This window comes from Carlito syrichta, unplaced genomic scaffold (assembly GCF_000164805.1).
Source record: "Carlito syrichta isolate Samal-C Ts95f unplaced genomic scaffold, Tarsius_syrichta-2.0.1 Scaffold288413, whole genome shotgun sequence".
Lineage (NCBI taxonomy): Eukaryota > Metazoa > Chordata > Mammalia > Primates > Tarsiidae > Carlito > Carlito syrichta.
In genome coordinates, this window is record NW_007232509.1 from 3,073 (window position 1) to 25,253 (window position 22,181).

Here is a 22,181-nt window from a genome sequence, read left to right on the forward strand (position 1 = left end):
GCTTAAAAAAAAAAAAAAAAAAAAAAGAAAGAAAGAGGGGATCCTGAGAAAGCCCTGGGGTGGGGATTACCATGTCTTGGAGAGGGGAGTCTGCCTCTATGCCATGTTTCAGGCAGGTGGCCAGGATAATCATTGTGTTTGACCTCCCAGTTACTAACCAAGCCTGCCATGTGCCCAGCGAGGTGTTAGGTGCAGGTGGGCATGGCTTACAAAGGATACCATGGAGACCATGGTTAGTGAAGTTAGGTAGTGGGTACGGAGTGAGTGTTATGGGAAGGGAGAGGGGGGAGCAGTCGGGGGAGCGTCACTGAGATGAGCTTGGGCTAGACCTCAAAGGAGGAAGATTTTGAATTAGATGGAGCAGTGTGTCCTGACTGAACTCTGTCATCCAAAGCATGGGACACTAGTGTTGGAGGGTAGTCGTGGGAGACTCCCTGTGCCCAGAGCTGCCCCTTCCCTCAGAAGTGCCTGCCTTCAGGGAGTTCTTCTTTCTCAGCTTCTGGAAGAGGAACTGTGGCTGCCTCTGAGATCCAGACCCAAGGAGCAGTCCCCGCCAGTAGTTCTTCAGAAAATACCCCTCCTGGCCCGTGGAGGGCTTCTGTGTCCACTTAAAGCCCCTTCCAAACAGCCTTCTGGTCTCCTGGCCTTCTGTTTCTTTTGCCACTGGGATGGCAAGAGGAAAAGATGTCCCTCTTGGACAGGTAGTCCCAGGATTCACCTCTGTCTTCCCCTACCCCAGCTGTCCTCTGGACTCCCTGGAGTTTTTTTGCTGCTGACCAGCTCAGGTCCTATTATAGATTTTCGTGGGTTCTGAATGGGATAGGAGGGCCAGAACTGGACTTAGGAGCTGGGAGAGGTTGCCGTTTTCCAAAAGGAAAGATTTCTGTCTCACACTATCTGGGAAAGAGGCAGCAGTACACAAGATGGAAAGGAGGAAAGGGATCCACCCAACAGGGTCCTTGGACTGCACACTCCAGATGCTGCCACTTCATAGATCCCACCAGATCTGACTTGACAGCCAGGCTGTAACCCAGTCCCTTCACCACTATGGACACCTCTCCTGTCCTCTCATGCACCTTTCTATGCCCATCTGGGAGGCCTCTGAGCAGCCGTTTTCCCCTCTCCAGACTGGCTCCTCCCCATCTCCCAGCCTCCTAGCCACACTCTCCCACCTCTGGCCCCAACTCACCTCCCAGCCCTCTTCTTTCCCTTCAGACGATGGGAGCCTGGTGTGGCTGTCCAGGAAAGATCACATCTGACTGCATCAGGGAGGGCTGAGGGCACTATGGGGTGAGCTGGGTTCTTGCTGTGTACCTAAGCTCAAGTCACTCAGAAGGTTAGATGAAGAAGAGGGAACTGGGAATCCCTCTCAGCCGGCAGGGGGAATTGAGGAAACCAGGGGTTGGAGTCTTTTTGGCTTCTGGTGGAGATCCTGGGTTTTGGCATGCTTGAGCCGGAGTGGTACCTTCTGGAGTGGCAGGGAACCAGCCTGACTTGGCCTTTTTTCCTTCCCTTCCCTACCCTCTCCCTGCAGCCCCCTCACTTCATCTCTCTTCTCTTTACAGATGGGACCCAGGTGAGCCCGGGCACCCACTGTCCCAGCCCCCCTGGCACAGGTAAGAGTCAGACTTGAGAGAGCCTGTGGGGAGTGGGAGAGGAGGGATGGCAGGGCCACCAGAGGGCAAACAGCGGAGAGGTTGGAGAAGCAGGGGGAGCCAGGAGGTGGGGGGCTCCAGGGGAGGGGTGAAGTTGGGGCTCCATGGGGAGGGGTGAGGATTAGGGCCGGAGAGGCAGCTCTGGATGCTGGCTGGGCCCCGGGCTAAGAAGCACAACAGGAAAAGGAAAGCCAGGATGCTCTTCTTGTCCTCTCTGGGTGTAGTGAAACAGGAAGGAAAGTAGGAAGCTAATGTTTATACCCAGACCCCTGCCCCACATCAGGCAGCAGGTGAGGTGTGTTTTTGTTTGTTGACTCATTCAGTCCTCACACCAACCCTGTAAGGTGGGCATGGAGCCCTTACAGGATTGCTCAGTGGTCGGGGAAGGGCCCCTTGGAGAGGGGGTGCTCTCACCGTCTTGCCTCTCCCCCCAACTGGCCCAAGTCTCCCTCTGCTGCAGGGCCATCCTGGGAAAGGAGTAGAGTGGCCTCCTGCTACTGCATGGCTTTAGGACATGCCATGGGGGGGTGGTCTGTACTGCAAGAGGCCTGCCCTTCCTTCACTGCAGCCAATATGTGCTGAGGACCCACTGAGTGCAGCATACATGGCCTAATGCCTAATAACTCCACGTGGCAGGGAGAAATGGAGCCCAGGTATCCTCCTTGCTTAGTCCTGGCTGTCCAGAAGCTAACAAGCTGGTTGGAGAGGCAGGACATCCAAATACAAGGAGAAAAAAATAGAATGCAATATGTGGTCAGTGCCAAATGATCAGGAGACCTGATTAACAAGTTCATCCATTCCTTCAAGAGTCACTGATGAACCCCATCTCTGCTAGGGCACCTTCCTAGGCATTTGGGGAGAGGCACAAAGATTTGTCGATTGGTTCCATGTTTATTAAGTGCCCATCATGTGCTAGGTACTAGTCTAGGTCCTGGGCATAATGAACAATGCACGAGATCAAGTCCCTGCCCTGTAGGGCTTAACTTAGATGTGGTTCCTGCCTACAAAGTGCTTATCCTGTCGTGGGCCAGCCACGCAATTGAAGTCCACAAGAGGGAGGGACACTGGGCACTGGACTGGGTCCAAGGCTAAGGGAGGACTCCATCTAGGTCTTGAGCAAAGGGTAGATTTTGGAAAAGCAGAATATAGGGATGAGGACGGCACAGGCAGGGACACTGTGAGCAGAAACTCAGAGGACAAAGGAGACACGGGCTTGTGGCAGGGTAGAAGCTGATGGACAAGGTGGTGGGCTCATGTTCAGACAGAGGAGCCCAAGCTTAGAGACACTGAGTTCAGACAGATTGCAGAGCCCCCCAAAATGCTAAAGTACCCTGAAAAGTATTTCTAGGGTTCCAGGCAGAGCCTATAGTCTCTCTGCTGAGGAGGGAGTGGCTGGGCTGAGAGTGAGGAGGGGGGCCGCACCAGGGGGCTGCTTCCCTCTCTGTGTGGCTGAAGCCCCTGGCCTTGGGTCCAGGTGGCCCACCTTGGGCTCCCCTAAGCCTCTCCTGCATATCAGGAAGCCAGGATGCCAGAATGTGGGAGGTCTGAGACTTTTCCTGGGGCAGGAGTGTGTTGGCTTTGGAGTCCCAGACTCCCCCCCAAACAAGGGTCTGGATTCCTTAGGTGGCCACATGAACAAGGGGTTGGGGCATCACAGCAGTGCAGTGTCTACCCATTGGGGGCAGGGCGTGGGGCAGGCGCCTCCTTGCTCAGCCCCTCTCTCATGTCCATCCCACAGTCAGAAAGTTCCAGTGACTAGCCTGAGTGACAACCCACTGCAAACCCAGTGAGAAACCCCCTTAAGGGAAGGTGGCTTCCCGAAAGTTGGCAGGAAACAGAGCACTGGCCTGGGAAGCACTAGAACCCATGCTAGCTCTGCCCCAAGCTGGGTGACTTTGGACAGAGCCCTTCACCTCTGAGTCTCAGTGTCCTCATCTGGAATAATTGAATAGTAATGACTACCTCCCAGAGTGGACGGGGGCAAGGAGGTTTTGCAGGTGTGCACGCACATGTGCTACAGATGTAAAGATTGTGGTTGGGAGTGACTGGGTTGGGCCTGGGGGCTGCTATTCCTGACTTTCCACTAGGGCATTGCCATGAGGCCTTTCCAGCCATCCTTAGCCCCATGCCCTAAGAACTGCCTGTGGTTTCCCCATGGGGGGGGTACCTGGTGCTGGGATTGCTGAAGAAGGCCACTCCAGAACAGTTTCTTACTCATGGCCCTATCATGTGCTGGCCCACTCCCGCCCCCACCTGCTCCTTTTCCCTAGGATAAGCCCCCTGTAGCAGCTCCACCTCCGAGTGTCTCAGCTTTCCTGACTGCTTTGCCCGACCTGGCCCAGCTGGCTGTGCTGGCATAGACCCTGGTCTGGTGGCTGGTTATAAATAGCCCCTGCACCCACAGCCTTGGCAGGGTGCTCCTGGCGTGGGTGCAGAGGACACTCGAGAAGAGGCAGCAAAGCTGCTGTCCACACCACACCAGGCCCAGCGCTGCTGTAGAGGTACCCAGTAGTGGGTCCAAGGGCATGTGGGTCCAGTGAGCTGAGGAGCCTGCCTGGGGCACAGGGTTCCGCAGGCCCCAGGGGTGCTGGCCAGGGCTGGCTGTAGGCTTGAAGCATCACTTTTTTATCTTATAACAGGGACAGAGCAAGGGAGGGTGGCAGTTGAGAGGCGGAACAAAGTGGGCCTGTGTGCCTGCCTGATGGCTTTCTTTGAGCCCAGCTCATTAGAGGGCAGCGGGTAGATATTCTCCTTCCATGGGGGATGAAGGGAGGGAGAAGGCAGGGCCTGGAATGTGCCACTGTAGCGCCTGCAGTCCATCACCAAATCCCCATAGTCCTCAGCTCCGGGCCTGGGGAGGAATATATTTAGTGGATGAGCACCAGTGACAGTGTGACCTTACAGTTTATAGACCTCCTTTCTCACGGGTAAAATAGAATCAATAATACCTACCTCACAGGGCCATGGCAAGGATTAAGTGAGGAAGAGGCCACTTGTGGGTGGGTATTGTACTGTTTTGTTTTGGTTGTTTTTTTTTGAGTCAGAGTCTCACTCTGTTGCCCAGGCTGGAGTGCAGTGGCACGCTCACGGCCACCAAGCCTGAACCTGCTGGGCTCAGGTGATCCTTCCACCTCAGCCTTCCAAGTAGCTGGAGCTACAGGCACGTGCCCCACCATGCCCAGCTAATTTTATATTTTATATTCACATATATGTGTGTGTGTGTGTGTGTGTGTGTGTGTGTGTGTGTGTGTGTGTGTGTGTAGTAGAGATGAGATCTCGCCAAGTTGCCCAGGCTGGTCTCAAACCCCTGAAACCGCTGACCTCAGACAATTATCTCATCTCAGCCTCCCAAAGTGCTGGGATTGCTGGTGTGAGCCACCGTGCCCAACCTGTTTTGCGGTTTTTAAGTGAACCCGAAAAAGACTGATTAGGCCACAATAGTGTATTGCCGACAGATGTTCCTGCTGACCCTGTCCCCTCTCTATGTCCCCAGGCTGCCCCACATCCCTTGCAAACACGCCAGGCCCTCAGCCCCAGCCCATGGACCTGCGGGTGGGCCAGCGGCCCACAGTGGAGCCCCCACCTGAGGCCACGCTGCTGTCCCTGCGGCATCCCCGGCGTCTGCACCACCACCTCTTCCTACCAGGCCTGCACCAGAGCACAGCAGAGCCCATGCGGGTAAAGAGAGCTCCCCATGCATGGGGCTACCTCGAGCTCAGCCCCCATTCTGTCTTCCCTTCAACCTCCCTAGTCTCAGTCCTCAACTCTGTGTCCCTTCCTGGGCTGCTGGCCCTGCCCACAGCTCTCCATGGACACACCGGTGCCTGAGTTGCAGGTGGGGCAGCAGGAGCAAGAGCTGCGGCAGCTTCTCAACAAAGACAAGAGCAAACGAAGTAAGGATGGAGGCTGCCCAGCCTGGGTGCCGGCAGCCACTTCTGTGGGCCTGGGAGGGATTAAGTGGGCGGGTCACCATCAGCTGGGCCACCAGCCTCACTTTCCCTCTGCTTCTCTAGCTCTGTGAATGTGGGGGCTCCAGGGAGAGGTGGGGCCTCAGACTTGACTCTTGACTGAGGAGTCCCAGGGACACCTTATACTGGGGGTGTGATCACGGCAGTGGGCAGAGTGTGCCCGGAGGCTGCCTGTCACCCCTCCCAGGCCACTCATGACTCTCTGCCCTGGCAGGTGCCGTAGCCAGCAGTGTGGTCAAGCAGAAGCTGGCGGAGGTGATTCTGAAGAAGCAGCAGGCAGCCCTTGAGAGAACAGTGCATCCCAATAGCCCCAGCATTCCATTCAGGTGATTCTCCTCCCTGCCTGCTCCCTCCTGTCTCCACTAGCTCCCACGTTAGCCTGTGAGCATATGTACATGTGCCCCCTTCCTTCCCAGCTGCCACCACCTGACCCTTACCCTTCATCTGTACATAATGCCCCTATCTCAGCTAATACTGCCTGCCTGCCTGCCTGCCTGCCTTCCTTCCTTCCTTCCTTCCTTCCTTCCTTCCTTCCGTCAGAGTCTCACTCTGTTGCCCAGGCTGGAGGGCAGTGGCACACTTATAGCCACTACAGCCTAGACCTGCTGTGCTCAGGTGAACCTTCTGCTTCAGCCTTCCAAGTGACTGGAATCACAGGCATGTGCCACCAGTGCAGCTAATTTTCTGATTTACTGTAGAGACAATGTCTTACCATGTTGCCCAGGCTGGTCTCAAACCCCTGGGCCCAAGCAGTCCTCTTGTCTCTGCCTCCCAAAGTACTGGGATTACAGGCATGAATCCTCTTCCTCTCTCTTTTAATTAATTATCTCTCCCCACCCCAGCTGAGGCTCTTCTCACACACACACATACCCACACACACACACACCCAAGCTTTCTTGCACGCATGAGTCCCTTCTCTCTTTATATCTTCCCCTAAGCACAAACATGTCCTAGTTCCTACAGCAGGTTTCTACTGCAGGTGACAGAGTCCCCAGTAGGCCTCTCACCCAGGCGAGACCCTGGTTTCTATGCCTAGATAAGAACTCTGCACTGTGGCTGCTGGGTAGAACGAGTGGCCCACTGCTGCCACCTGGAGATTGTTCCCATTCCTGCTTGCCCCACACTGCCCGGCCCTGCCCCTGCTACCTCCCTAGCAACCTATTCATGGTGATGGCTGTGCAGCATCCCTGCCCCTCTAAAGCAGCCTTGCCCTCACCCCACAGGACCCTCGAGCCCCTGGAGACAGAAGGAGCCACCCGCTCCATGCTCAGCAGCTTTCTGCCTCCTGTTCCCAGCCTGCCCAGTGATCCCCCAGAGCACTTCCCCCTGCGAAAGACAGGTGAGCTGGACAGACGGGTAGGACCCTCCAGGGAACTGAAGGCGAAGGGCCTGGAACACAGGTCAGGAGTGCCGAGGGGTGGGAGGATTGGACTGGGGGCGTTGGTCAGCAGGCTATGGGCTTCTCTCTGGCTCTGCCTTCTTTTGCCTTAACCCTCAGAGGTAACTGGGAGTGAGGGACTAAAGGGTGGAGAAGAGAAGGTTGGCCTGGGGATCTGAGTAATGCTGGTGCTCCCCGCAGTCTCTGAGCCCAACCTGAAGCTTCGCTACAAGCCCAAGAAGTCCTTGGAGCGGAGGAAGAATCCCCTGCTTAGAAAGGAGAGTGCACCACCCAGCCTGCGGCGGCGGCCTGTAGACACCCTCGGAGGTGAGGACCAGCAGGGTGGGTGTGGTTGCCATCCTCAAACCTGGCTGGTCTTGTCCTTTTGGGTCTCACCTAGACAGGGTTGCCTCCTGCAGCTGCCATGTGTGGTTGTACTAGGTGTCCTATATATTCACCAGGGAGGAGTTGGGACTGAAACCCAGCCCCTACTCTGTTGGCTAAGCTGACATCTGCCCAGAAGCGGTGACACCCTTAAAAAAACTGTGCAGAGGTGCTATAGGCTAGTGGTGGGCTATCTTCCTTCTGCTGTTGTGGGAGGAAGGAAGGAAGCAGAGGCCACCCGCTAGGGAAGGGACCGTTCTTGGGTCTCCTGCACCAGCAGCCTGGCTGTGCTCTCCTGGCCACCCCAGCCTCTGACTGCACTTCCCTTTCTCCCCAACCCTCAGACTCCTCCCCCAGTAGTAGCAGCACACCTGCGTCAGGGTGCAGCTCACCCAATGACAGCGAGCATGGCCCTAACCCTGTCCTGGGCTCAGAGGTAAGGCCTTCCCTGGACCGGGCTCTCCTGGGGCAGTTCTGAGGCTCAACCTTCTTCCAGCAAGTGACCCTACCAGGGCTGGGGTCACAGGGTCTGAGCAGCCCCCAGCAGAGCCTCTGGGTGTTTTGGGGAAGGCGTGTCAAGGGTAGAGGTCTGGGACCAGTGACCACTTGCCCTGCTCCCCATGGCAGGCGCTCTTGGGCCAGCGGCTGCGGCTGCAGGAGACTTCTCTGGCCCCGTTCGCCTTGCCGACAGTGTCCTTGCTGCCCGCAATCACGCTTGGGCTGCCCGCCCCTGCCAGGGTGAGTGGCTCGGGCGTCCACCCCCACTCTCCATTTTCCCAGCTTCTTTCACTCCCTTTCCTGCTGCCTCACCCATTACCTTCACCACGCTCTGCCGGAATCTTCTCCCCATGACTGCTCCCTGCCTTTCCCCCAGGCTGATGGTGACCGCAGGACCCATCCATCTCTGGGCCCTCGGGGGCCGGTCCTGGGGAGCCCCCACGTTCCCCTCTTCCTGCCCCATGGCCTGGAGCCCGAGGCTGGGGGCACCTTGCCCTCCCGCCTGCAGCCCATTCTCCTCCTGGACCCCTCAGTGTCTCATGCCCCCCTGCTGACTGGTGAGTCCACTGCTTCTCAAGGAAGGGGCTGGATCCCTGCACCCTGCCAAGGGCCAAGCTTGGGAAAGGACTCGTCCTTCCCGTCCCCTGTCCGTGCCCCTCTCCGGGGCATCTTACATCTCCCCGCTGCGCCCCAGCCCCCCACCCCATGCCCTCACTTCCTGCCATTGCTCCCCGGGGTTCCCGCCTCACACCCCCTCCCCCATGCCATTCTTTCCAGTGCCTGGGCTTGGGCCCCTGCCCTTCCACTTTGCCCAGTCCTTACTGAACAACGAGCGGCCCCCCGGGTCAGGCCTCCACCGGCCACTGAGCCGGACTCGCTCAGAACCCCTGCCCCCCAGTGCCACTGCCCCCCCACAGCTGGGCCCTCTGCAGCCCCGCCTGGAGCGGCACAAACCTCACGTCCAGCTGATCAAGGTGAGAGAAATTGGGTGGGGGAGGTCCTACAGGGGTTGCTTAACTGGGGCCCTGCAGGCTGAAAGAAGAGGGGGACTTAGGAAGGGCAGGGACCTGGAGGGCAAGAGAGGGATGTGGCTTTTGGGGGCCCAGAATGCATGGCAGCTCGCATCCTTGCAAGCTGAGTGGATGCCTAGCCCAGCTCACCTCCTCCCATCCCATACCCCTTGCTCCACTGTGGCTTCTCAGCCAGGTGTCTCCCATCTCCAGAGGCCAGCCAAGCCGAGTGAGAAGCCCCGGCTCCGGCAGATACCCTCTGCCGAGGACCTAGAGACTGATGGCGGAGGAGCAGGCCAGGTGGCAGATGACAGCCTGGAGCACAGGGAACTGAGCCATGGGCAACCTGAGGTCAGAGGCCCGGTCCCTCTCCAGCAGCACCAGCAGGTATGGCAGTGGCCCAGGGGACTCTGGGGCCCAGCATAGGATGGTCAAGTGAGGGAGATGGGACATCAGTGCAGGGGACAACTTGAGGACCCATGTTGCCTTATAGAATCCTGAATGCTGCATCCACACTAAGGTATAAGCAGGTACACACGTGTTCACACACACACATGCTCACATCACATCCACACATGTGTACACACACTCCAGCAGCCTGTCAGTCTCAGGGTGAAGCCGCATCCCTTTTCCAGCAGGGAGTCTGGCCTTAACACTGCCCTAGTATGCCCCTGTATCCAGGAAGGTGATCAGGGCAAGAGGTGGGACAGAGCAAGCCTTGACCATATCAACCAGAACGCGCTCATCGTGTGACTCAGACCATGATGTATTAGTTTGTGAGGGCTGTTGGGACAAGCACTGTAGATTGGGTGTCTTAGATAGCAGACATTTACCACCTCACAGTTCTGGGGGCTGAAAGTGGAAACGAAGGCGTTAGCGGAGATGGTTCCTTCTGCAGGCTGTGGGGGCAGGAGCTGCTCCAGACCTCTCTCCCTGGTTATGGATGGCTGTCTTCCTCCTGGGTCTTCACATGGTCTTCCTCTGTCCATGTCTGTGTTCAAATGTCCTCTTTTTATAAGGATGGCAGCCATATTGGATTAAGGCCCACCCTAATGACCTCATTTTAATTTGATTGTCTCTGTTTGTAAAGACCTTATCTCCAAGTAAAATCACTCTCTGAGGTGCTGGGGATTAGGACCTCCACATATGAATTTGGGGTGAGGGGGCACAATTCAAGCCATCACACATGGTGACAGTCCACATAGTGTTCCCGGACAGTTGCACAGTCCCTGGAGACAAGGAGATCCTGGCCAGAGCTGGACCTAAGGCCCCTTTCCCGGGTTCTGACTTTGGTGTCCCAAGGGCCCAGGGAGCTCTGGTGGAATTGGGTGTCCAGTCTGGGATGCAGAGCTTTGAGGGAGCTGCTGGGGTCAGGGAGCTCAGAAAGTCAAATGCCAGAGCCCATCCGAACGGCAGGCCAGATGGCTTCTGGAATCTCTTCAGAAAAGGAGGCACCTGGGGTTTCCCAAGACTTCAGGCAGAAGCAGATGGAGCAAGACCCTAGGAAACTGGAAACCAATGGCCTCCTCTTTCCCTCAGGTGTTGCTGTGGGAACAGCCGCGACTGACCGGGCGGCTCCCCCGGGGAAGCACCGGGGACTCTGTGCTGCTGCAACTGGCCCCAGGCGGACACCGGCCCCTGTCTAGGACTCAGTCTTCCCCAGCCGCTCCTGCCTCACTGCCAGCCCCAGAGCCCACCAGCCAGGCCCGCGTTCTTTCTAGCTCAGAGATTTCTGCTAGGACTCTGCCCTTTACCACAGGTAAGACTGGGAGTAGAGTAGGGGCAGGAGAGGGAGGCTCAGAGCCCATGTCTGTGTTGTGGTGTCACCTGGGACATTTTCAGAGGCCACAGGGCACTTAGTCTTGTTCGATCCACAGAGATAAGGGTGGGGCAGCTAGTTATTCAGTCTGGCTGACGAGGAGACCAAGGCTCAGGATATCTAAGGTGAATCTAAACTTGTGGTCAAATAGCAAGTGGCAGTCAGGCCAGGATACGAATTCCAGCCTCCTGCCAATGCGTTCAGCCCTTTTAAAAAATGATGTTTATTGCTCTGCTTGTAAAAGAGCTCAGAAGTATTTCAGAAATTTTGAGAAGTACAGAAAAGCATATGAGTAAAGTAAAAATCAACCAGTATCCCACCACCCAGAGGTAACCCTCTTCAATTCTGCTGTATTTTAATCCAATCCTTGTTCTAGCCATGTGTCCGTATACCTGATGCTGTAACACACGAACCACACTTTGTACCCTGTTTTGTTTAGTTAACATGTTGTGAACATTTCTTGACATAATTAATCTATAAGACTAAGGGGTCTTAGTATTTCATCATGGCATTTTATTTAGTGATTTTTGTTACTGGCTGGATATTTGATTATCACTCATTTTTATTTCCTTATGCATAAATCTCTACTCATGTTCCCAAGGTATTTCCCAAGGTTCTCTTGAAAAGAGTGGCATTCCTGGGTTAAATGGTGTGCGCATCTTGAGGGTCCTTGGTGTCCTGAGATGCACAGAAGCTGAGCTTCCCATCAATGTGCAGGGCCTTCCTCTAAAGACCCCCACCCCCCACGGGTTAGACCGAGACTGTCTCTTCTCTAAAGTGGTGCTTGTCTTACCACATGACCTAGTGTCATTGTGGGCTTCCCAGCTCCTTGTTTGGAGTTTCCTACAAATTCTCTTCCCTCTCACGGCCCCTTGGTAGCCTCTTTGGGTTCATGACACTTCGTGCACAATTCTCAGCATTAGGCCATATGTGTTTAGGCTCTGAGCTTTTGAGGACCTGGCAGAGGTGACAGGCCGGAGCAATTGCGTCAGCGTTTGGGAAGGCAGTGGCTCTGTGACAGCCATGTTGGCTGGTGCTGTGTTAGTGTGTTGTCTGCAAGCACCTAGGGAAGCGACTGGGCATTCGGGGATGGGTGTGAAGTGCTAGGACTAGGGCTGGGGGCAGGATGGGGATTGCAGGCTGGTGTGGGTGTGAGGGGTGTATGTCCTACCTGGTTCCCTGTGGGTGCCGGCTGTGGTGGTGGTGGCGGCGGCATGCTCTCTGTCTGCAGCCATGGCCATGGGGGCTGGGGACACTCCACGGGGTCCTGGCCTGACCTCTGCTTCCACAGGGCTGGTGTATGATTCGGTAATGCTGAAGCACCAGTGCTCCTGTGGAGACAACAGCAGACATCCAGAGCATGCCGGTCGCATCCAGAGCATCTGGTCCCGGCTGCAGGAGCGTGGGCTCCGGGGCCAGTGTGAGGTGAGGAGACAAGGCGGGAATGGGGGCCACAGAAGGGGAGGAGGTAGGAGTAAGGGGAGGGAAGGGGCCAGCAAGGGATGAGGGGGCTGTGGGGGTGATGGTGATGGGAGGGCAGGGTAACAAGACCTTAGGAGCTCTGTGGCCCTTTCTCAGTGTCTCCGGGGCCGGAAGGCCTCCCTGGAGGAGCTGCAGTCAGTCCACTCTGAGCGCCACGTGCTACTCTATGGCACCAACCCACTCAGCCGCCTCAAACTGGACAACGGGAAGCTGGCAGGTGGGGCCTGGTGATGCCTGGGGCCCTGTGTTTCCCTGGGCCCCAGCATCTCCTATGCTCTTATGTCTCAGCTTTGCCCAGCAGCCACCTCCTGTCCCTGGACATAACCTGCTCCAGCTTGCCGCCTTGTCCCTCTGCTGCCCACCTCCCTTCTCCCTCCACACCCACTTGGCCCTCTTACTGGAGCCTCCCTGCTCCTGGCCAGTCAGAAACTGAGAGCATGCACACTCACGTGGCCTGGCCTCTCCCCACAGGGCTCCTGGCACAGCGGATGTTTGTGATGCTGCCTTGTGGTGGGGTTGGGGTAAGTGTGCCCTAGGGTCTCAAGTGGGCATTGCCAAGGGCTTTTGGGTTTCCTCCATTCAGTTCTCCCAGGCCCAGCCCCTGCCTGCTTGTTCTTGTGATTCTGCTAGACAGGACGGGCCAGGGACTTTCCCATGATGCCACGTGTAGGTGGGAAGCTCTTTCTGGACAAGTGTGTCCTGGATCCCTCAGTGTCTTCTGAGGATGGAGCCCAGTCTAAGCCTTGCACTTAGAAGGTGTTTGGTAGATGTTGAGTGAGGCCCAAAGAGCAGGGCCAGACTTGAGGCTTGAGATCCTCTCCCTTCATAAGACCCCCGTGGTTGGGCGTTGGCCATTCCACACAGGCCTCCAGGGTGCCCGGCCAGCTCTGGAGGGGGCCTCTCAGGCCAAGTTGGGGCTGTCTAGCCTGGTCTCCAGACCCCAGGCTGTCTGGTGTGGGGCTGTAGTGATGCTTCCAGTGTCCTTGGCGATCCAGGCACCTCTCTACCTCAGGACACAGCCCTCCAACCCTCAGCTTTGCTTTCTCTTTATCCTGCTGGGGAGCTTCCTGCCCCCTCTGGCTTGGCTCTCCTTGCCTAAAAATGTCCCTGCAGTGCTTTCTCAAGCAAGGTGTGTGGAGGCAGGGGATAGAGGCCTCGTTCTGGAGGGGAAATGGGAGCAGCTGTAGCTGGTGGGGGGACAGTTTGGGAGCCAGTCAGTGCCCTATTCACAACTTCCCATTTCTTGCCACTTTCTGGTTTTTCCAACTGTTGTTGCTTCTGTTTTCTCCTCCCTCTCTCCCTCTCTGTCTCTCTCTCTCTCTCTTTCTCCAGCCTCTTGAGACTCTCTCTGCCTTCCTCGCCTCTCTTGGTCTGCCTCGCCCTCCCCATCTCCCCATCATGCCCCCCGGCCCCTCCCTAGCCTTGAGGCCCAGGGACTGGGTTTGGGGGGCCTCCCAGCCTGGGCTAGGGGCCCTGAGTGGAAGACAGTGGTGCAGACGGCCCCTCCAGCTCCGACCGTCCCGCAGGGCCTGAGCAGAGTCAGCTGGGGCTTAAAACCCCCTCCCGGCCCAAACCCCAAGTCCCGCCCAGGTAACGCCATGCCCCCTTCCCCGACCGGGGAGGCAGGCGTGATGCTGCCGGCAGAGTGCTGGCCAGATATGGGCTGGTGCTGGGACTCAAGCTGGGAAGGAGAAGTCCTGCTGGGACTGGGGGACACAGGAGGCCTTGCCTTTGGGCGGTGGGGCACTGGGGAGGCAGCGCTGTCTGCCCAGCTCCCTGCCCCTGGGGTCCTGGCCATGGGGTGGGGACTGCCCCGTTGGGCCCTGGCTCCTGCATGAAGCCTTGGATGATGCGGGCCCTGACTCTGGCTCCCACAGGTGGATACTGACACCATCTGGAATGAGCTGCATTCCTCTAATGCAGCCCGCTGGGCCGCCGGCAGTGTCACTGACCTCGCCTTCAAAGTGGCTTCCCGTGAGCTAAAGGTAGGGGGTTTGGGTTGAAGGTGACCAAACCATGGGGGCAGTCTTGTCCCTCTTGGATATTGCCGCAGGGTTTTGGAAGGGAAATCAAGGGTTCTGGGGACCAGGTTGAGATTTGAACACTAGGGGCAGGTTCATGTGTCCATGGGTCAGAGTGCTGGGTATTTGGTTGACAAGTGTTCTTTCTCTTTCCAGAACGGTTTTGCCGTGGTGCGGCCCCCAGGACACCATGCCGATCATTCCACAGCCATGTAAGGGGGAGACCTGGGTGGGATGAGGTGGTGGGACAAGCCCCCAGGGCCTTCCTGTAGGGACATTCCCCCTCTTTTTCTGAGCCATTTGGGGCTAGGCCAAGCCAGCAACTGGTAGCAAAAGGGGGCTGAACAGGCAGGGGTGCAGGGAGGGAGTGGGCTGGCAGAGCCTCTCTCTCCTTCTCCCAGGGGCTTCTGCTTCTTCAACTCAGTGGCCATCGCCTGCCGGCAACTGCAACAGCAGAGCAAGGCCAGCAAGATCCTCATCATAGACTGGGTAGGTCCCTGAGCCTGGTGTTAGAGATGCGGCTTCCTGTCTTTGTTCTGCATCAGCCTCTCTGAGTTTCCCCTTGTGTAAAATTCGGGTGAAGATAACACTCATATCACAGGGCTATTGGGGGGCCTAGAGGAGATGGTGTGTGGGAAGGCCTTCTGCAAAAAGGAACTCCCACAGTGGGTAGGAGCCCTCATTTGAGTGTTGTCTTTGACCTCTATTAGCTTCTTTTGGCAGTTCTAATAATTTCTACATTTCCCCTTCAGGTAATCATGGTAAGAATAATAGAAGCCAGGCGTGGTGGCTCACACCTGTAATCCCAGCACTTTGGGAGGCAGGGGCAGGAGGATTGCCTGAGGCCAGGAGTTTGAGACCAGCCTGGGCAACAAGGCAGACCTCATCTGTGCAAAAAAAATCAAAAGAACTAGCTGAGTGTGATGGCATATACTTATAGTCCTGGAGGCTGAGGCAGAAGGATCGCCTGGGCCCAGGAGGTCAAGACTGCAGTGAGCCGTGATTGTGCCACTGCACTTCAGCCTGGATGACAGAGTGAGACTCTGACTCAAAAAAATAAAATAAAATAAAATAAGATAAAATAAAAATAATAGCAGGTGATATCAGTACACCACTAATCACATCCAGATACAGATGGTTTTGCATATGATGGATTTAATCTTGACTATAACCCATCTTACAGATGAGGAAGGTGAGCACAGCGATATTAAAGTAACTTGCACATAGTCACTCAGTTTATGAGTTATGAGACAGATCTGAATTCAGGCTGGTTAGCTCTAGGTGCTTGTACTTAACTACTAAGCTATGTCCCCTCTGGCTTTGACAGCTGTAGAAGGGACATTTCTAAGCAGTGGTTGAGAACAGTGGAGGAACTTTGTACCCTTGAACCCATACATGGTCCTGTGAGTCAAGTGTAGGTCCAGCTCTTCCTAGAGGGCCAGGTCGGACCTCATGTACTCACCCCTCTGAAACTGAGCTTGGTTTCTGATCACCTGCATCACTTTATGACTTTGTGTAAGACATAGTGGCAAGAGTTCCTGACATGTAATCCTGGACTCTTCCTTCTCCCTGCCACTAATCCACCCCTGCATACTTACTCTATCATGTGGGCTGGCCTGCCCGGCCTGCTTCCTGAGAAACTGGAATGCCTCATCTCCTTCAGGATTTCATATAACCAGCCCCATCCACCATGTCTCTCCCTCTCCCTCTGTCTCTCTCTCTCCAGAGAGACTCCCCATATGGAGAGTATGAGGCTCAGAGCCAGGCAGTGAATTACTTGGGGCCACTCTACCATGTAGTTCTAGGAACCCTAGCTCCCTGACCACAAGTTCAGGGTCCTGACCTTGAAACCCTACTAGCCTGTCCTGACCCCCATCTCTCTGCTTTTGGACCTCCCCTAATCCACTCCCAACTTCCTACAGGATGTTCACCATGGCAACGGCACCCAGCAAACCTTCTACCAAGACCCCAGTGTGCTCTACATCTCCCTGCATCGCCATGACGACGGCAACTTCTTCCCAGGCAGTGGGGCTGTGGATGAGGTAACTGCATGCTGGGGCCATGTCATCCATCCCTGTTGACTCTCCTCCTGGTGCTTCCTTTGCCTCTGTCACAATGAGCTGTGTGATCCTGGGCACATTGTTTAGCCTCTCTGATCCTCTGCTTCCCCACTGAGGAGAAGTGAGGAGGCCGGAGGAGTGGGTCTGGTAGAACTGACATCTTGGGCTCCTCTTCTGGGACTCTGCCCTCCTCATGTCTCTTCTGCATCCTATTTTCCAGGTAGGGGCTGGCAGTGGTGAGGGCTTCAACGTCAATGTGGCCTGGGCCGGAGGTCTGGACCCCCCCATGGGGGATCCTGAGTACCTGGCCGCCTTCAGGTTAGTGCTCTGGGGGCCCAGAGGAGTGAGGCCACCCTCTCCTGCCTCTTTTCCCAAGAGCACCAGGTTGGAGGTGATTAGTGGGATTGTCAGCCTGTCCCCATCAGTTACAGGTGCTTTGTAAACTCACTACCAAAAGCCAATGTTAAACAGTGCTGGCAGAGAGGCAGCCACATTTAGTCAGAGAAGCCTGCCTGGAGGAGGGGAGCTTTGAAGATAAATTTAATTTATGGAGAAATTTAATTTGTGGAGAAAGAGGGAAAGCAGATGGTGTCCATATTGGGGGAGCTACTTAAGAAAAGTCTTCTGGAAGATGGGTTTCAGGCTGTGTTCAGGAGCCCTTCTGTATTTCACACTGGAGCCCCTGCACTCCATTAGGAAAAGAAAACCCTGGAAATAGATCTCTAAATGCTTTTCTGGACATATTCTCCATGAGAGCTAATTCTGCAGGAGCCCTGGGCTGTGGTTCCTTGCATCTGTACTGAGCCCAGAGCTTTGAAGAACACCAGAATGGACCCAGAGTTGGGTAGGGGCTGGCAAGGGAAGAGGATGAGCAAATGAGAGGCCCAGGACCTCTGAGGGTCTAGCTGCCTTGGTCAGCTATCAGGTAGCAAGTAGCAGGGTGTGGTCAGCTCAGTTCGAGCATTTCCAGTCCCCGAGGCTTAGTGAACAGAGTCCAGCAGGCTGTGAGATGCCTCCTCCTTGTGGCCCTGCCCGCTGCATCTCACAGATGCACACATGTACATTTCCTCCTTTATTCCCACTGGTATCCCATTCTTGGCTCTTTTCTGCCCCTTGCTAAGTTAAGCACCCTGGGGGCTGAGTCCTCAGCCTGGTGTGTGCCAGGGACATGGGTGGTCAGCCAAGGTCAAGGAGGTCAGAGGCATCCGCTTATCCTGCTGGGGCATTGGGAGTCTTGGGGTCCTGAGAGCAGGGTGTCCCACAGCTAAGTTGGCAGGAGAAGGCTGACCCAGGTGGGGCCCCAGGCTTACCTCCTATAGCCCTGCACCGTATGGTGACCTCTCTTCTTGTGCCCTCACAGGATGGTCGTGATGCCCATTGCCCGAGAGTTCTCTCCAGACCTGGTCCTGGTATCGGCTGGGTTCGATGCTGCCGAGGGTCACCCTGCCCCACTGGGTGGCTACCACGTTTCTGCCAAGTGTAAGGGGACCCAGCTGAGGGGGAGGTGTAGGGACTGAAAGCCAGGCTGTAGGGGACAGCGAGGCACTGTCCAAGTCCAAAGGAGTAGGCAGCAGTGGCTGGCATGGGGCCATGAGCCTGAGGACTAGACTATGGCAGCTGGCCCCAGAATTCCCTGGGATCTTCTAGCCTAGCACAGCCCAGGCCCTTTCTCAGGATCAAGCCAGTTCACTACAGAGGGCTTGATCAGGTCAGACCCTTGGGGACTTAAGTCCAACAGATGGGAAACTCAGCCATAGAGCTCTGTATTGTCTCCAAGCGGGCCTGGCAGCCCCTCCAGATGGAAGATGCAGAGGAGTGGTGTTCTCAGTACACAGAAGGGCGTCCACTCAGCCCACTGGGCCACGGGACCTGGAGGAGATGGTGTGACTCCATGAAAGACAGAGGCTGTAGTCGATGCCCTAGTTCCAGTCCTAGCCTTGCTACCACTTATAAGCTCTGTCCTTTAACCTCTCTGAGGCTCGAATGAGACCCACTAATTGCATGGGATTCGATGTGCAGTGACTTATGCAATTGAGACATTCTTTATAAGGGTGGAAGCGCACAGGGAAACAACAGGGCTGGAGGATGGGTCACCTCTCCTCCACCCCGCCCCCTCCTATTTCTCCCCACCCACCCTCTAGGTTTTGGGTACATGACGCAGCAACTGATGAACCTGGCAGGGGGCGCAGTGGTGCTGGCCTTGGAGGGCGGCCATGATCTCACCGCCATCTGTGACGCCTCTGAGGCCTGTGTAGCTGCTCTTCTGGGCAACAAGGTGAGCTGCCTTCTTTCCCCATCCATGTTTCTAAGGGGCGGATGAGCCTGGCTCTCCCAGGACTTCCCAAAGAGCAGGCAGGTAGGATGGGATAGGGTGGGAGCGGCCAGGCCTGAAGCAAAGTAGGCGAAGTGGATGCCTTTTGTCCGGGTCACATCTAGGGCCAGCACCTCCCGTCCTAGGCAGAGCTGGCAGCGTAAGCCTGTTGGTTCCCAGAGGGCAGGGCTTTTGGGGTGGGAGAGAGCTGGGCCTGTGGGTCCCTGAGAGACCGGTGACTGACATACGATATCTCGTAGGTGGATCCCCTTTCAGAAGAAGGTTGGAAACAGAAACCCAACCTCAATGCTATCCGCTCTCTGGAAGCTGTGATCCGGGTGCACAGTAAGTGTGAAGAGAGGACACTCACTGAATTAGGACTTGGAAGAAACTCAGGGGTCTGCTGTCCCCAGTGGCCAGAGTCCTGGGCCTTACAGTGCCAGCCAGGTGATCTGCTACTGGTTTAGAGTAAGATTCCTATGAGTCATCCTGCAGAACTGGTGGGCAGCCCCCATGAGTGAGTATCCTCTGAGCCAGCAGGGATTGCTACCAGTGGTCTCCTCAAGGCAGGGACTGGCCTCCCGCCTCTAGCCAATCTAGTCCTGAGCCAGGCCACAGAAATACTCAGGTCTTGTTTTCCAAAAGGTCTGGTGTCCCCCTGCCTCAGTCCTGGCCACAAGGGTCTTTGGGACTCTGTCTACTTGGGGCTGGGTCTGAGGAGCACCCCATATTTGGAAAGCACTTTTTGTAGAGACCCAAGATCTGTGCTAGGAATATGAAATGAATAAACTGGATTCCCCTATCAAGGGCTCAGAAGGGGAAGTGTACACAGTGGTCTTGACACCACCGATTCTTTTAGTGGAACCCTCATGCTGGGCCCGGCTCTGTGCTGGGTGTGGTCTGCCTATGTTATTCCTCACCTCACCACAGCAGGCAGGCTGGGCATTCCCATGGGCTGGACAAGGCCATGCAGAGCAGCCATGGAGATGGTCGGCTCCCACGCCCTCCTCTCCTAGGTGCTGGGCTGAGCGCTGGTAGGGGCTGCGTGTGTGGGGCCCTGTGTTCCAGGAGGCGAGGGCTCAGGGATCTGCGGGGTCACTGACACAGATCCTGTCTATAGGAAAGTAGGCCCTCCTGGTGCCCTCAGGAACCCCACGTGTGTGGGGAATGAGTCAGAGGTGGTGTTCGGCCAGAGGAATTGGAAGAAAGGCTTCTTAGCACCTGCTGGGACCCCTTGAAGCTCTGTTGAACTTGCTCTGTTCCTCTGTCAGGGTTGTGGGGGAAGGGGCAGGTGGTAGAGCTGACCCCAAGCTGAGGAAAGGCCCACTACTCTTGGGCCCTGGGCCTGAGGCACCAACCTCGATAGCCATTCTAGAAGGCAGTGTGGAGGGGCCTGCTTTCCCGACCCTTTCTGACCTGGCTTCTTGCCCCAGGTAAATATTGGTGCTGCATGCAGCGCCTGGCCTCCTGCCCAGACTCCTGGGTGCCCAGGATGCCAGGGGCTGACAAAGAAGAAGTGGAGGCAGTGACCGCACTGGCATCCCTCTCTGTGGGCATCCTGGCTGAAGACAGGTAACGCCAGATCCCTGGTTCTGGACCCACGGCCTCCCCACCCTTTCCATTCTCCCTGCTCAAAAGACCTCAGATTCTCTACTCAGGCATCCCAACCCTTACAGGGTTCCGACCAGGTTGGGAAGGTCCTTCCTGCAGCCCTGGCTCTCCAACGTCTTACCCTTGTCCCTCCCTACAGGCCCTCAGAGCAGCTGGTGGAAGATGAAGAACCTATGAATCTCTAAAGCTCTGGAACCATCTGCCCGCCCACCCTGCCTTCGGACCTGGTTCTCTTCTAACCTCTGGCGTCAGCCCCTGTTCCTGGGTCTTTAGAGATCCTGTGGGCAGGTAGTTGGGGCCAGAGGGCAGCCTGTCTTCCTTGATAGTCACCCCAGGGAGGCTGCGAGGGCCCCTGGCCCAGGACAGGAACCAGAGGACCCTGAGAAGAGGCAGGCTGGGCAGCCAGGCCCCAGCAGGGCTCTCTTAAGAACAGATTCCACCCCTCTGGTGTCCAGGCCCCGGCTGTGGCCCCCACTCCTCAGGACAGCACAGAGGACTGGCTCAGTCGGGCCTACCCTTAACCACTATTCCTGGCTCTTCAGACCCCAGACTTTGCACACAGCCCCAGGCTCCACACAGAAATGTGAACTTGGCCTCAGCCATGGTGGCCCTTTCTAGACTCTGTGGGTGGGAGGGGGTTGGGGAGCCAAGAGGTCCCACATCCCTGAGTGCAGGGGGAGTCCCTCCTCCCACCTGCTTCCTCGGATGATTCTGGAAGCTTCCCCCAACCACTCAGCACTGAGACGCAGCTCCCTGACAAAAGTTACCAGCAGATCTCCATCTGGATCCTGCCCCGGCCAGAGGTCCCCTTCGTTGACCTCTCAGCACCCTGGTAGAGCAGACAGGTGCCCTGGGAGTCCTGTGCTTCCTGACCCAATGGTGCCAAACCTTCATCTCCCCCCAGAGGCAAGCACGGCCCCCAGGGATCCCTCAGTCATTGCCCCCTCCATGAACCTTCTGTTTCTGGGGTCTCTCCCACCCTGGCTCTGACCCCAGCCCCACATAGGACTAACCTGGCTGAGGGGAAAGGAGGTGGGAGAGAAGACACAGACATGGGGGAGGGAAGTCTGCCCTGGCAGAGTCTTCAAGACTTTTGGGGTCTAGGCCTGGGGCCAAGAAGGAAAGTGTGTGTGAGCGTGTGTATGAGAAGTATGTGTGAGTGTGTGTGTCTTCCCCAGAACCCACCATACCCTGTGTATGTATGCATGTTTTTTGTAAAAAAGAAAAAAAAGGAAAAAAAATCTGAATAAATGTTTTATTTGCTTTAAAAGTGCCTGTGAAAGGGCCTCCCAGGCATGAGTGGTGTGCCATCGAGTGGGTGTGCGGGCCTGTCTGCACTGTGGAGAGGGCACAAGGCCAGGCTGGCTGCAGCCCCCTCTAGCTCCTTGTCCTTCTGTAGCCACCGCCCTGTAGGAAGACCCTATTCTGAACATACCCTAGCCTCCCTGCTTGCCCCTCCTTAGGAGGATAAAGAGGAGGCAGCCTTGGGCTGGGCCCACAGATGATTCCCCCAACTTGATATAGGGGGTGGGAATACAGGTGCTCAGTTCAGTTCACCACAGCATCCCCAAAGGGCTGTGAGTCAGACACACCTGGGTTTAAGTCCCAGCTGGGAGCTCAGGTAAGTCCCATCACCATCTGGGGCCTCTGTTTATCAGTAAAGGGCTCCAGAAATAGACATTGTGTGTGGCTCCTTCCTGCTTTGATGCGCCATGACTTCTTAAGCGCATACCAAGCCTAGAAGAGACAGGTGAGGCAACAGGCCTAGACAGGCGCACCCAGGGTGAGCACAGAGGAAGGTGCCAGGCTGCCAGCACCTGCCCTTGTGGTTCTGAGTCGCCAGGCGTCTCCAGCAGGAAGAGTGGCACCTTAGGACCTTAGATGGCCCCAAGCCCTCTGCAGCCTGTGGGGTGTGACAGAAGAGGCACTTGTCCCTTTCTCTTCTGCCCTGGCCTCTCGGGTGGTAGACACCAGATCCCACATG

General features: G+C 56.3%; 1 protein-coding gene across 1 annotated transcript; it reads left to right on the top strand.

Moving 5' to 3' along the window:
- Positions 1 to 1,348: 1,348 nt before the first annotated feature.
- HDAC7 (histone deacetylase 7) lies at positions 1,349 to 21,655 on the top strand. Its single transcript, XM_008053731.2, has 26 exons — positions 1,349 to 1,401; positions 1,566 to 1,616; positions 5,149 to 5,333; positions 5,458 to 5,548; positions 5,838 to 5,949; positions 6,847 to 6,962; positions 7,203 to 7,328; positions 7,730 to 7,821; positions 8,013 to 8,123; positions 8,260 to 8,440; positions 8,661 to 8,857; positions 9,107 to 9,280; positions 10,433 to 10,652; positions 12,004 to 12,137; positions 12,291 to 12,411; positions 12,666 to 12,715; positions 14,072 to 14,179; positions 14,372 to 14,427; positions 14,617 to 14,704; positions 16,138 to 16,257; positions 16,496 to 16,593; positions 17,636 to 17,754; positions 18,417 to 18,550; positions 18,847 to 18,931; positions 20,020 to 20,158; positions 20,337 to 21,655. The coding sequence occupies exons 3-26, from the start codon at positions 5,196 to 5,198 to the stop codon at positions 20,380 to 20,382; spliced, it is 2,856 nt and encodes a 951-aa protein (XP_008051922.1). The 5' UTR covers positions 1,349 to 1,401; positions 1,566 to 1,616; positions 5,149 to 5,195; the 3' UTR covers positions 20,383 to 21,655.
- The last annotated feature ends 526 nt before the right edge of the window (positions 21,656 to 22,181 follow it).

Coding starts and splice junctions, on each gene's coding strand:
- HDAC7 (XM_008053731.2), top strand. CDS start 5,196: ATGGACCTGCGGGTGGGCCAGCGGCCCACAGTGGAGCCCCCACCTGAG. Junction 8,858..9,106: donor CTCACGTCCAGCTGATCAAG/GTGAGAGAAATT, acceptor TCCCATCTCCAG/AGGCCAGCCAAGCCGAGTGA. Junction 14,428..14,616: donor GCCGATCATTCCACAGCCAT/GTAAGGGGGAGA, acceptor TCCTTCTCCCAG/GGGCTTCTGCTTCTTCAACT.